Source organism: Bos indicus, chromosome 6 (genome assembly GCF_029378745.1).
Source record: "Bos indicus isolate NIAB-ARS_2022 breed Sahiwal x Tharparkar chromosome 6, NIAB-ARS_B.indTharparkar_mat_pri_1.0, whole genome shotgun sequence".
Taxonomy (NCBI): Eukaryota; Metazoa; Chordata; class Mammalia; order Artiodactyla; family Bovidae; genus Bos; species Bos indicus.
The window spans coordinates 80,490,412-80,505,454 of record NC_091765.1 but is presented as its reverse complement, the minus strand read 5'-3'; the positions used below and the strand labels follow the sequence as shown (position 1 = coordinate 80,505,454).

The 15,043-nt window shown below is 35.8% G+C and overlaps 1 protein-coding gene across 2 annotated transcripts in view; it reads left to right on the top strand.

The window, feature by feature from the left end:
• The window catches only part of TECRL (trans-2,3-enoyl-CoA reductase like), a 142,281-nt gene extending 128,286 nt beyond the window's left edge, over positions 1-13,995 (top strand). Inside the window, exons 10-12 of one of the 2 annotated variants that reach the window (XM_019962821.2) lie at positions 11,659-11,744; positions 12,290-12,335; positions 13,475-13,995. In XM_019962821.2, the coding sequence (XP_019818380.2) occupies positions 11,659-11,744; positions 12,290-12,335; positions 13,475-13,602 (260 nt within the window). In that variant the 3' untranslated portion in view covers positions 13,603-13,995. The remainder of the gene's footprint in view (positions 1-11,658; positions 11,745-12,289; positions 12,336-13,474) is intronic. The other variant, XM_070791515.1, reaches the window with a different exon arrangement.
• Positions 13,996-15,043: the final 1,048 nt, after the last annotated feature.

Genomic DNA, 15,043 nt, shown 5'->3' with positions numbered 1-15,043 from the left:
CATTGACCTGAAATTCCTAACATTTTCTTGAAAGTTTCTAGCAGGCTGGAGAAGTAGATATATGAAATATGTTCCAGAATATTTTTTCACGTAACTCATAAAATTACAAAGAAAATTTATATTAGACTATCTATGAGCTATATATAATAACATAACTGTTTTATTATAATATTCACATATTTTAATAACTAACTTTTTGATTGAGTTTATGACAGCAAATTATACATTTGGATATATAAAACAACTGAATATGACTTGAAACTATCTGTACTTTCTCTTGCAGAAAAAAATTTAACATAATAATGCAAATACTATTATGGTTTGTTGTCTGCATTTGTACGAAGTAAAGCCTACATTTAACAAAGAGGTTAAATACTATTTTCATTTGACCCAAATACATAGATCTACTGGTTTTTCTTTTGACGTATGTGAAGTCCAGATGAAAAACTTTTGATGGTCTGATTTTTTTTTTTAAGCATAGAAGCAGATCACAATGCAATTTTATAAAAAATATCAACATTAACAAGCCTATGACCATCAAAAAGTTTATTCTTTACTCTGAGGCTCTAACAAGGTGACTTGCTCAAGATTCTTCACCTGGAATATGCTGTCATTATTTGAAAATTTTAAATCATCACATTCTCAAACTCTGAAAAAGTTCATGTAAGGAAGACTTGTGTGTGTGTTTCTTTACTCCACTCTTTAATTTGCTTTGTATGTTGTTCTTGCCAAGTCAGAAGCCAATGCAATCTCTTCTTGGTTAATTGGCTTGGTCTTTTGCCTTGAGACTCAGAACACTTTTCATTATTACTAAAGTATATTAATTTTGTACTGAATTTCGTAGGATGTATCTTAGAGCTGATAATTCCAGATCATGTCTGACTCTGTATGATCCCATGGAGTGTAGCCCACCAGGTTCCTTTGTCCATGGAATTCTCCAGGAAAGAATAGTGGAGGGGGTAGCCATTTATTTCTTTCTCCAAAGGAATCTTCCCATCCCAGGGATAAAACCTGTTTCTCTCATATTGCAGGCAGATTCAGCACCATCTGAGCCACCAGGAAGCCCAGTTTTCCCAGAGACATGATGTAGTCTTTTAGTTGGTTGACTCATGTCTTGTTTAAGTTCTAGAAAGTTTTCTTGTATTATTATTCTTGCATTATAGTTTAAATTTGATTTGTTACATTGTGGATGGTGAGAAGATGGTGGGGTGAACATGTTACATCTGCTTCTATTTTATATTTCTATCACTTTCAATATTTAGCTTTTTGTTCATTCTTTTTTTGTTGTTTTTACTGTTTTTGTTCATCTACTAAATATCCACTATTCTATTGATCATTCCACCCTTATGCAAACTGAAATATGTTGCACTCATATTACTTTTTTTTTTTTCTACAATTTAATTCTTGAAAACAATCAACTCTTTTTCCTTCCTGTTATATACATATCTTTTTTGAGTTCTGGGATTTCCTCACAGCTACATTCTCTGTTATCTGCAAATGCTTCTGTATGTTAAAATTTTTCTCTTTTGTTTTGGAGAGGATTCATTTTATCACTTGGGGAAAATTCTTGCTTTACATTTTATTCAAATAAAAGCTTTATGTGAATATTGATCAAATTCTGTTCATTGTAAGTGTATGGATTGTCCTTGAACAGAAATAACAAATGTTTTCACAGATGTGGTGATGAAGTGAAGTCTCTAAAGGATAAAGTGTGCTCTGGAGGACATGAAATGTTTCATTATGTCTTTTGATTCTCCATATACTCTTTTGTTTTCTAAATTTCTCAATTCCTGGAAATGTATCCTTATTTCTTTCCCCTCTAAGCCTTCAAGTATTATCTCCTTTCTTGGAAGCAGTGTCTTCTAAGATGAGAACCTCTGGACTCATTACTTTCAAGTCATTGCATGTCCTTTCTCTATATTTAGTGTTCCAATAATATCAAGTCTCAGACCTCTTCTGAGAGTAAAACCTCTTCTGATCATAAAATATAGACATCTACACACATACACACTGCATTATTTTTCCTTACATAAAATTTTTATCCAACTCTCAGTTCCTGTGTCAGGTCTAATTGAGTCTCTGTTGCTTCCAGATTTTATTACCCTACTTATGCATTCATTGGAATTTATACTAATATCTCTATATCTTAGATATGCTGTAGGCATGAATAATGGATGGGGACTATCTCTTACTGACTGTTTAAGCAAGATCTACAAAATGTGTTCCCCAGGAAATAACAATTTCATATAGAACAAGCCTTTAAAATCTTATTAGAAAGTACTGAAAAAAAAGAGAGAGAGAGAGAGAGAGAGAGAGACAAATTTATGCCAAGTAGGAAACTGAGTTGTGAAGCTATCTCGAGGATGGTCTCAGCCATTTTTGTTGGGTTATCTGAAACTAGGGCAATCATTCTGAATTAGCCTAAGCTGGAATGACTAGAAAAGATTTAGATTGGATTTGGGGCTCCCTGAGAATGAGGAAATTATCTTGGATAAGGCAGCTTTCTTTTGTCAAGGCCATCCTTTCAGAGGGTATACTACTCAAAAGCTTTCTGCTACCAGTAGAAATTTAAAAGAGAGACATTAGTGGGAAATTACACAGCCTTCACTGCTGCACATGGCCTTCGTCTAACAACTGATTTGCACCAGTTTTCTTCTTCACAAACTTCTAGATTCCCTCCACCATCAACTGGCACAATTAACATTTCAAGGATTATATATAGCATGATGTGGACACTCACCTGAAGGGATCTTATCAGGACATGGGTATGGCCCTTGTTCTTGGGTTGAGGGAATATCATGAGATGTCCAAATGCTAGAGGCAAAATATCATCTTTTTACATCATTATATACCAGCAGGTTATACATAAGTTCCACACCTTAACTTTTTCCATCACTGATAAGTTTAATATGTAGAATCTATCTGATTATAAGTCCAAGGGCAGGAGTGCTTACAATAAAACTTGAAACAGCTGCAATTTTCTACCTTGAACCCTACTAAATTTTCATAGCTTTTGTGCTCCATGGTATACAGTTCAAAGATTTCCTTGGTGTGTAATATGCATGCTACCTGCCAAACTGGAAAAGCCCTGTAAGACAATTTGCTTCCTTCTTAATGGTAGGAGGTACACGCTGCACTATATTTTCTCTGTTTTGGAGAGGATGCCCCACAATCATTTGGTCCCTAAATCTTTGTAGTGTTTATTAGCAACCCCCATGTTTTCTGTGGACCACAAATGTCTTAAAAAGGCCATCAACATACTAGCCACTTACTCATTCAGTATGAATAGCATAATGTTATTGATACAGTGATTTTCAATGAGATGCCCAGCCTGAGCCTTCTTGGACTGTTTTATGGTAAAGGGTGGGAGTAATAATTCTAGAAAAAACAACAACAAAAACTGAAATTCTGTGCTATTGCTCATTTTAAAGGAAAGTAAACTATTCTGACCTCCCTTTGTTATAGAGATGGAAAAACACATTTTTAAAAAATTCAGTCTATATCCATAGACCCAAGGCTGGGTTAATAATCTACCTTAGTAGTATTAGGTAGTTAGAGTAGAAAAAAAGAGTTCAAAATGGCACTCAGAATAAGCAGCAGTTTAAAAAGCCCTTGAAAGTAACAAAGAAATTAAAAAAAAAAAAATGAAATGGACAAAGAAAGAAAGAGAAAAAGCCCAAGAAAAACCACAGCCACAGTGAGAACCTCAGGCCTGAAAACACACCCAAACAGGCTTATTTCCCGGGTTGGCCTTGAACACTCTATTTACCTTCCCTTCTGCCGGGGACCAGCCCCGGCTGATCCAGGGTATTCGAAGGAGAGACGGCGTAGGCGAGGATCAGGATACAATAGCTTCAATTAGATATTAATTAAAGATATAAAGAGTAATAGAATAAGGATAGCTCAGTAGGAAAATTCAGTGGAGAAAAGAGGCTGAGTAGCTTGGTTTACGCAGGAGACCAATAAAACTTCAAGACAAGAAGTTTGCACCACTTACGTAGGCCGCAGGCGTCCTTCCGTTCTCCCGAAGAAGAGGAGACACTGAGGCCTCCCCGGTCGGATCTTAGAAGCCCAGGCATAATTAGTAAGCATGGTGGGTTCCGCGCTCCAGATGGAGACTCAGCCAGAGTGAGAGAGAGAGCGACATGGGGAGACCAGTATTTTGAGAAACTGATCCCAATTCTTTATTTTCCAGAGTCTGTTTTTATACACTAAGATGTTATACAAAAGTCACGTGGGGACAGCAGTCCTGACTTTTATTAAAGTCAGGTGCTTCACACAAATGTATACAGAGGTCTTAGGGGTGTTACATCATCTTCTGGCCAGGGGGGCCTGCTGACAATTTACGACCCTCTCCTTGTGACAGCGGTCAGTCAATCAGGACACTTATTTCTCCAGGGCTGATTATTCTCAAAACAGACGCCACCCAAATAAAGTTACATTCCTACAGGGTGAGGGTGTAGTGGGTTTTAGTTAAGGAAAGAATTTACTTAGCCTAAGGTCTAACGTGATTAATATCAAAGGTTAATTCTATATATTCATTAATGTGTATAAGGGCAGGGGATATGGAGACTTAGCAACAAACATTGGCTCAACAAATGAAAAACCCTTCACCAACACAATTTCTAATTAGCCCACTATACTTATAGTTTTCTAACTTTTCTAAGGAACCTGTTTTTAGAGGGTTTAAAGCATCTTGTGCCTCTCAAGATTGGTTGGGAGGCTGTGAGCAATCACATGTGTCCCGACGAGCCTGTCAGGCAGGCTAGAGAACCTTCAGAGGAGTTTGTAGGTTAAATCACTCTTGTCACACCCAAGAGTTTTTATTGACTGGAGCTCTAGGTTAACTCCTTCTCCGAAAGAGGTGGTGGGGGACAGCCCCCCGTAAAGTCAGAGGTGTAGGTAAGAGCACAAAGTAGTAAAGTAGGCAGGCTCTGGTTATGGGGGTAGACGCTCGAGGAGTTCCAGGGGGACTCCTGAGGTTCGATCCCGCCTTTGCATATGTCGAGCCTCCTTCCTCATGACCTTTGTCATGGGCGGAGTACCTCACTCTGGCCCCCAACACCCTTCCCTGACTGGTCCCCAGTAAAAGCCCTAATTTGCTTGGGGAATAGCCAGTCAAGCCCTAGGAACCACCAAGTGGAAGAGACAAAAAGTATAAAAAGGGAAGCCAAAAGGAGTCGAGAACACTCCTCCAGGAGTTGGTCCACTCTCCTGTCTTGAGATTGTACAGCATGCCTCCTTCTTAACAAATATTGCCTGTTTGAGCTCTAACTAGTGTGTCTTACAATTCTTTGCTATGATGAGGCAAGAACCTCCAGTGAATACTGCCTGCTTAATAAATCCTTCCTGCTTGAGTTGTAACTAGTCTGTCAGTCTAATTCTTTGCTACAAGGACACAAGAACCAAGGGAAAAAAAAAAACAAAAACAAGAAAAAACCTGGCAGTAATATGACTTAGCTACTGAACATGCGTGCATCAATTGCAATGTTGGATAATATAAGTCTGCAGGACTCCACTGTCACTCTCCAAAATACATCTGGCTTCTGCAGAGCTTGCAAAGTGACTTAAATGATGATATAATGAATAATACCATCCAAGCATACTTTGGATCTTCAGTGTAGCACTAATCACCCATTGGGAAGCAGATTGTTTATATTTACCAAAGAATGAGTACAATTGCAGACACGTCCACTTGGTTTTCCCCATGGACATAGCTCTTGCCCTAAAGCTCAAGAAATCAATGCACAATGTGGATATACAAACTACAAACTATATATATTCCAATTATTCATTCACTGCCTGAGAAATGAGCCCTATGAAGTAGACTATGATTATTGTTGCTGTTTAGTCACTAAGTCATGTCTGATTCTTTGCAATCTATGTACTGTAGCCCACCAGACCCCTCTGACTATGGGATTCCCCAGGGAAAAATACTGGAGTGGTTACCATTTCCTTCTCTAGAGGATCTTTCCAACCCAAAGATGAAACCCATATCCCCTACAATGGCAGGAAGATTATATAACCATTGAGCCATCAGGTTGTCAGTTCAGCCACTCAGTCATGTTCGATTCTTTGCAACCTTGTGAACCACAGCACTTCAGGCCTCCCTGTCTATCACCAACTCCTGGAGTTTACCCAAACTCATGTCCCTTGAGTCGATGATGCCATCCAACCATCTCATCCTCTCATCCCCTTCTCCTCCTGCCCTCAATCTTACCCAATATCAGGGTCTTTCCAAATGAGTCAGCTCTTCGCATCTGGTGGGCAAAGTACTGGAGTTTCAGCTTCAACATCAGTCCTTCCAATAACACCCAGGGCTCATCTCCTTTAGTATGGACTAGTTGGGTCTTCTTTCAGTCCAAGGGATTCTCAAGAGTCTTCTCCAACACCACAGTTCAAAAGCATCAATTCTTTGGCACTCAGCTTTCTTCACAGTCCAACTCTCACATCCATACATGACCACTGGAAAAAGCACAGCCTTGACTAGACAGACCTTTGTTTATAAAGTAATGTATACTTTATAATATGCTTTTTAATATGCTATCTAGGTTGGTCATAACTTTCCTTCCAAGGAGTAAGTGTCTTTTAATTTCATGGCTACAATCACCATCTGCAGTGATTTTGGAGCCCAGAAAAATAAAGTCAGCCACTGATTCCACTGTTTTCCCATCTATTTGCCATGAAGTGACAGGACTGAATGCCATGATCTTAGTTTTCTGAATGTTGAGCTTGTAGCAGTCTTTAAAATGTAGGATAGTCTATTCTCACTAGTACACAGTTCCATGAACAGATGCCAGTATATCATTTAGTGAAGTTATTTTAATGAATGATTATGAGAATGCTTATATATCTACAGTTGTTTCCATGTTGCAGTCTTTCTCCTTGAGGTCCCAGACTGTTATTTCATCAATGAGTTTAGTGTATTGCAACTCCTTTCAGTCTAAAACCTGGGAAAGAAATAGGGAACTTTGTATTGAACTAACTTCCTCATGTCTCTGGATTATTCATCTCAATTTATTTTGTCTAAATTAAGACATTCATTTTGTGGTATCCATCAATTCTAACCTTTCAGAACACTGTGTTCTTATAACCAGCCTTGCTTTCTGTGGATCAAGTAACTTCTGAACTTCCCATTCATTTTGGCTTATAAGAAGTGCCACAAATAGAAATGGATTCGATTTGGGAGATGGGGAAGAATCTTTTAATCCCAATTACTACAAGTCATCCCATTCTAAGATGACATCACTTAAATTCAGTCTGGGATGTCAGAAAGCCAACCTTGATCTTAGTAATGGTGATGCCCTTGCACTAACACCTTTCTTATAGCTTTGGAAAATGGTGTGTCCTCTAGGTTTTCCAATGAAACATGGGGAATACTATGGGAATACGAAAAATGGGGAACATTTTTTCCCTCCCATGGAAATGGAACTTCCCTTTTGGCCTTATTTAGACTATCCACCCAAGGACCTTCACTTTTCTAAGCAATGCAACACGTTTTTTCTGTTTGCCAGTGAAATCACAACACTTTTTTCCCCTCATTTACTGAGGACTGTTGCTTTGTTCATGCTTCAGGTGTATGTTAATGTGTTTGTACTAGCTTAGCAGAACATTAGATCCTTGGAAGAAAAGCTATGACCAATTAGACAGCATATTAAAAAGCAGAGACATTACTTTGCCAACAAAGGTTTGTCTAGTCAAAGCTATGTTTTTTCCAGTAGTCATGTATGGATGTGAGAGTTGGACTATAAAGAAAAATGAGCACTGAAGAATAGATGCTTTTTAACTGTGGTGTTGGAGAAGACTCTTGAGAGTGCCTTGGACACGAAGGAGATCCAACCAGTCCATCCTAAAGGAAATCAGTCCTGAATATTCATTGGAAGGACTGACGTGGAAGCTGAAACTCCAATGCTTTGGCCACCGGATGTGAATAACTGACTCATTTGAAAATACCCTGATGTTGGGAAAGATTGATTGTGGGAGGAGAAGGGGACAACAGAGGATGAGATGGTTGCATGGCATCACCAACTCAATGGACATGAGTTTGAGTAGGCTCCAGAAGTTGGTGATGGACAGGGAAGTCAAGCGTGCTGCAGTCCATGGGGTCGCAAAGAGTCAGACACAACTGAGCGACTGAACTGAATGCCTATATCCCATAAGAGTGTTCCAATAACAGAAACCCCTTATCCACTTTTATATCTTGCCTCCTACAATGCGGGAGACCAAGGTTCCATCTTAGGTCGGGAAGATCTCCTGGAGAAGGAAATGGCAATCCACTCCAGTATTCCTGCCTGGAAAACCCCATGGACAGAGGAGTCTGGCAGGCTACAGTCCATGGGGTCTCAAAGAGTTGGACAAGACTGAGCGACTTCACTTTCTCTGTTATCCAGCATCAACAGAATCCAATTACAGCTAAATTCTCCTATAATGTGCTAGTTCACACTGGCTGGGTTCTGTAGCACTCTTGGGGAATAACCTTTTTCTTCCCCTTATTTGGTCACAATAACCTCTGGTACGTTATTTAGTACTGTCACACTATAGCATACAGGTTAAGAGAGGGTTGAGGAAGATAGGGATTTTATTGCAATTTAGTAGCCTCTGTATTAATTTTAAGGAAGGAACTGTGTTAATTTTTCTGATTTGTAGTCAGATGCATTATAGATTGCATCACTAGCTCCCCTAAGGGAGTGCACTAATTTTGAACAGGGAAGAGCAGCCTACTTCTACAAGCTCAGGCAGTTCATAAAAATCCGTACTGCCTAATATTCTATGAATGATGACTTAGCTTAACAGACCTGGTTTGGATTAGAGTTGTGTGTTCTTTGGTGCTTGATTACTCTTGCAAGTAAGTCCCAGGGCTGGTCTTCGCTTACTCTTCTTTTCTCTCATTGCAGATTAGAGCTGTTTCATATTGGGTTGGCCAAAAAGTTAATTTTGGTTTTCCATAACATCTTATAGAAAATCTAAATGAACTTTTTGGCCAATCCAATTTACTACCAAGGGGGCCTGCCAGTTTTCACAGTTGGCTTTTAAGTGCTAATTATCCATTTCAGTTTTAGCTATCTTTACCAAGAACATTGATAGCATCACCACTAAATTCTATTGGACCAAATAAAGTAATCCTTTTCAACAGCATAAAATACCAGTAGACCAGGATAAAAGGTTTTATGTTTGCAAGGCTACCTTGTAATAGCAGTTCTTTGTTTGGCCCCTGCCATCAACAATGGGGCACACAGCACAGGCTGGTCAGGAGGTCATTCAGCTCTTAAATGCCATTCCAGTATCTGCTTTGGGTGCCATTCCTTGTGGCAAATACTGTAGATTCAGTTTTCTGTGATACAGACACTGAAACAGAGATTTGCATTCAGGAGTTGTGTTAGGGTGATTTGATAGATGAAAAGAGAGAAATCATGTCTGGGTATGAAATTGAGAGTAAGACAGTTTCATTGAGAGTATCAGATGAACCTAGGGGCCTTCTAAAGCTGGCCTGAACAATCAGTGTTGTTCTGAATTAAATAATCAATTTGCCACATTGATCCAATAATGGATAAGGGTAAACCAAAAAGTGAGTGTGACCTTGCATGAGTTTGCTCCCTTCATCCAGGTTATCTTCACAGAGGATGCTGAAAGTTAAAGGCTTTCGGCCAACAGTAAATCCAGAAGCTGTGGAATAAACCCTTTATACCTGGGGAAGAATCTGGGTAGCTGCAGCATTGTAATGTAACACAATCTTCAGACTTTTTAATATAATAAAAGATTAATTATAAATAGAAACTATACACTGAGATACATTTCATAGGAATGTAAGTATTAGATTCAGTTCAGTTCAGTTCAGTCGCTCAGTTGTGTCCGACTCTTTGCAACGCCATGAACCTACAGCACGCCAGGCCTCCCTGTCCATCACCAACTCTTGGAGTCCACCCAAACCCATGTCCATTGTGTCAGTGATGCCATCCAACCATCTCATCCTCTGTTGTCCCCTTCTCCTCCTGCCCTCAATCTTTCCCAGAATCAGGGTCTTTTCAAATGAGTCAGTTCTTCACATCAGGTGACCAAAATACTGGAGTTTCAGCTTCAACATCAGGCCCTCCAATGAACACCCTGGACTGATCTTTAGGATGGTACTAATATCTAAACTTACATATTATTACGATTAATAGCAAACAACACACTGAACAAAATATCTATATACATATATTTTTCTGTGTCATAAGACACATTGGTTATCTAATCTACAAACCACATCTGGAAGAAATGTGTATTTGTGGACCCTGATCATTCCAATACCTCCAGGAATTGAACAGACATAGACTGGCTTTAACCCAAATTACCTTGTGTTCACATTCTGCCTCTGAAAGTCAGTTAACATGGATAGGTTCCTCAATCATCTTTCTTTTGATAAATATATGAATGATACACAAAGGTGTTTACATAAATGTTACCAAGAGAATCTGTTCTACTAAATGGCATATATATTTATCCTTATCTTGAAATAAGCAGTGCATGAAATTTGCACATTGCCTAATATATTTTTCACTTTGATAGTTCAACAATCCTTACAGTTTTGAAAGCAGCATATTATCATTTTATTAAGATGTTAGCATTTAAATAAAAGACATTAGTTGATCTGTTATCTAATTAAGTCTTGCTATGAATACACAGTAATTTTATAATTCACATTTACTTTTACAAATGTCACAGCTCAAAGTTCAACTCGAGATCATTATGAATTTATTATACAAAATATTTCTTGAAAAATTTGAAAGGCAAAAAGTAACTGAAATAAAGGACAATATGCTAAGTATAATGAGAGTTGTAAATAACAATCCTGATTACTGAGCAGAAATAATTTGTGTGGTACTTCTGAATATGAGACTTCCTTGGTGGCTCAGAGCGTCTGTCTACAATGCAAGAGTCCTGGGTTTGATCCCTGGGTCGGGAAGATGCCCTGGAGAAGGAAATGGCAACCCACTCCAGTACCCTTGCCTAGAAAATCCCATGGACGGAGGAGCCTGTTGCAGGCTACTGTCCATGGGGTCGCAAAGAGTCAGACACGACTGAGCGACTTCACTTTCACTTTCTGAATATTAACTCTTCTGATATACACTGTAATCCTCTTATGAGAGATTTTCATACTTCTCTGATATAAATGACATACTTATGAAATTCCCTCTGGATCATTACTAATTTAACAGAAAGAGAGTTTTGAGGTATTTAATAATCTCAACCAAAAATATATTCTTTGACACTAAAGGAAAATAAGAAGAGGCAAGCAATTGTTAAAACACATTAGCAGTATTAAAATATAATGTAAATCTCAGTAGGCAATACTGCTGAACTATTATCATAAAGAAAATAATGTTTTTATATTGTTTAATTTTTAAATTTAAGGAATTGATTATTGTGGTGCATCCTGTAATTTTACTGCAACATAGCTGTAGACATGGTCAGAAAATTATAAGGATTTTTTTGAGTCAAAATTTTATGACATTTGAAACTGGGTCTCCTTTGAATAATTTTTAAAACAGGTTTCTATAAATATATGATGAGATTTCATATGATATATAGTTATTGTAGGGAATTTAGAACTATATAATAAATAAGTGATTGTATTTGAAATATGAAACATCATTGATATTGTACTCTACTTTTTAAAAGGAAATAATGCCTGTTTTCCAAGTCCAAATTATAACCCCTTTACATGGATGTTTTTCCTGGTTTCATGTCCTAACTACACCTATGAGGTATGTTATATATGCATGTGTATAACTGAACTTTATTTGATAATATACTAACTACATATGTTTATGTACTTACATGTATTTTAGATTATGCATGATATGTATGTATGTTTAGTATGTAGATACAGACATAGACAGAAATATAGATTATAATACAGATTTCAACTGAAGTTACAGGCATAGGAAATTAGAATATTTCACTCACAATTTTTCCTGCAGAATAAATAGTATTTGTGCATATATCTATCTATATTTAAAGAAAATTTTATAAACAGCATGTTAAATGTCTTGAGAAGCCTCTGGATTGTATAAAAACATTTGAAATAATGTCTTTCATTTTACTAGGAAAATGATACTGTTTTATGAGTTTTTTAATCACTATCATATTTATCAATGAAATTATAACTTTGGAAAATATATTTATACTTAAAATTTTCCACTGTTTTAAGCTTTTAAAATACCTAATCAATGCCTATTTAATTGTTCACAAGTGAATAAATTTCTAGATTGACTATCAATATTTGTCAATTTATGTTTTAATCTAACAGATTGGATCATGGATTAGTTTCACAATCATGACTCAAACATTGCCAGGTAAGACCTAGGTTTATTAATGATTGAAGTAGATACACCTTTAGGAGAAGTGGTTTTTGAGAACAAATTGCTATAGTACTGAAATTAGGCATGTTTGCAATGGGATTTTTTTGCCTTTATTTTTATTTTGGATTTTTTATCAGTATAAAATTATATTGAAACATTGTTTACTATGCATATCTGTATAATTGTGGTTGCGTGCTTGTGCTTAGTCGCTCAGTGTGTGCGACTTTTTTGCAACCCTATGGACTGTAGCCCGCCAGGCTCCTCCGTCTATGGGATTCTCAAGGCAAGAATACTGGAGCGGGTTGCCATTTCCTCCTGCAAGGGATCATCTTAACCCAGGGATCAAACCCAGGTCTCCCACATTGTAGGCAGATTCTTTACTGACTGAGCCACCAGGGAGGCCAAAATGTGGTTAATCCAAACTAGAAAATGTAGTCCAAATATTTTTATTAAGCAACAAGTTTTTGTTAAAAAGAAGTGCTAATAACACACTTCACTTTAAACTCTCTCATGTATGCACACAGACTTGTACATACTGTGTCTTCAAGTGTTCACACCCATCTGAGAAGGGAAGGCTGGGGCATGAATGTGTCATCTTGAATGCTTGTCATTTTAACACACAAAGAAGTTAAATTGTAATAAACTCATTTTATTAGAAGGGATATATATTATTTCCATTTCATTCATTCTTGTTCCACTGTACAAAAATGTAGACTAGAATTTATGTGATTCGTCTTATATGTATATATGTGTGTAGAAGAAGTGTTTTCTTTTTTTCTTTTTTTTAATTTTATTTAACTTTACAATATTGTATTGGTTTTGCCATGTATATACATATGAAAAACTATTATTGAAAAATTCAAAGGGATTTTAAGAATTTCTTCTTTGTAAGTATTATGTGACAGTGGGGTGTAAAAAATGTAGAATTATTTCAGTTTCTATATTTTTATGTTTATTCAACCATGCAATATTGATAGGATGTATATGATGCTAGGCAATATAAATAAGGAAAATTGATAGAGAACTATGTAACACTTGGGAAATATTTTAAGGGCTATTTTTTTCAAACATAACTTGTTATGTCCATAATAAAAATAAAAAAGAAACAATAATTATTTATTTTTTTCTTCTAGTTGGGATTTTTACACTTCTGATGAGTATCCAGATGTCTCTGTGGGCAAAAAAGAAACATAAGATTTATCTGAAGAAATTCAGTTCTTATATGCATAGGAAATCAGCAATGATTCCATTCATACTGTAAGAAAAATAAGTGATCTTATCTCATGTACAGAAAAGCAGTATAATAACTCACTAAATGAAATTTGACCAAGGATAATTGTCTATTCTGTTCCATAAATTCACAAACAATAGTATTTTGGCTTGAGTAAAAATATATAAGAGCAAAATTTAGCTGAATTTAGAGTAATAAACTTGAGGCAAATGAAAAATTGAAATTATAGATATCACTATAATTGAAAATAGCATCCAGTACATTTTTAAGGGACTGATACTTGAATGAAATGTTCTTATTTCGTTAAATCTTTCATAATACTATTGGCTTAAGACAATTTAAAATATTTGAATTCTATAAAGTGAATATTGCAATATTTCAAACACTTGAATTTTACATATTATTTTGAGAGTGATTTTTTCTTTTTGTTCAATATGTTATTGAGAAATTTCAGATGTCTTGAAACTATTATGTCAGTAGTTCAATTTTACCTATATTAAAAGTTAAATATTTGTAATTTGCCATGCATCTTGGTTATTCATAATACACATTGTATATCATTTTGGAAATACAATATTCAAAATATTTTCTAGACATTACTCATTAAACATTTGAATATACTATACTGAAATATATTTATATTTACAAATATATCATATTTATATGTGAATATAGAAATAGATATATTTCAAATGGACAATATGTGATGATGAGGAAATTGTGCATTAAAATGTTGAGATTAAGAGTAGAAATATATTTTCCTTTATTTCCACATTTTTAGATTTCTATGTCTTCTCAAATCCAGTGTAGTAAGTATAAGATTGTATGTGTAAATATGCAAATACACTTTGACAAAGAGATGAATTATGTTATAAAAATTACATACATAATAGTTAAAAGTTTAAAAGAAATTTTTATTCATATTTAAATTGGGTCTTTTTACACTGGTTAATTTCTAGAGTCTTACCAGTTATTGGATATAAGTGTATCTAAATAGATGGATTGGTAGACATACATATATCAAAATATCATTATTAAACCTCTTAGATATTTAGATATTTGACAAAATATCCTTGGTAAAGGTAGGTTTAAATGCATTTTGTAGGTGTTTCTTATTAAGATATGTGACCAACTATTCAAGAAATAACAAAATCCTCTATTCAAAAGCTTTACCACTCCCAAGTGCACCTTATTAAAATATCACAAAAGAATATAACAACATATTTTAATTCACTAATATTCATTCAGCAAAACAGCATGAAATCACAATTATTTGCAGTAATATTCCACTTCAGATATGCTGCTGTATTTCCAAATGTGTGACTACTTTAATCTTATAAATGCAACTACATTCTCAAATTCTAAAATTCTTGTGTGTATATTTTCAATAATTGTGATTTTTATGTCAATGTAAAGATTATGAAGATATTAGCAAGTGAAAAATTCTATGCTTTAAACAGAGAAAGACAAA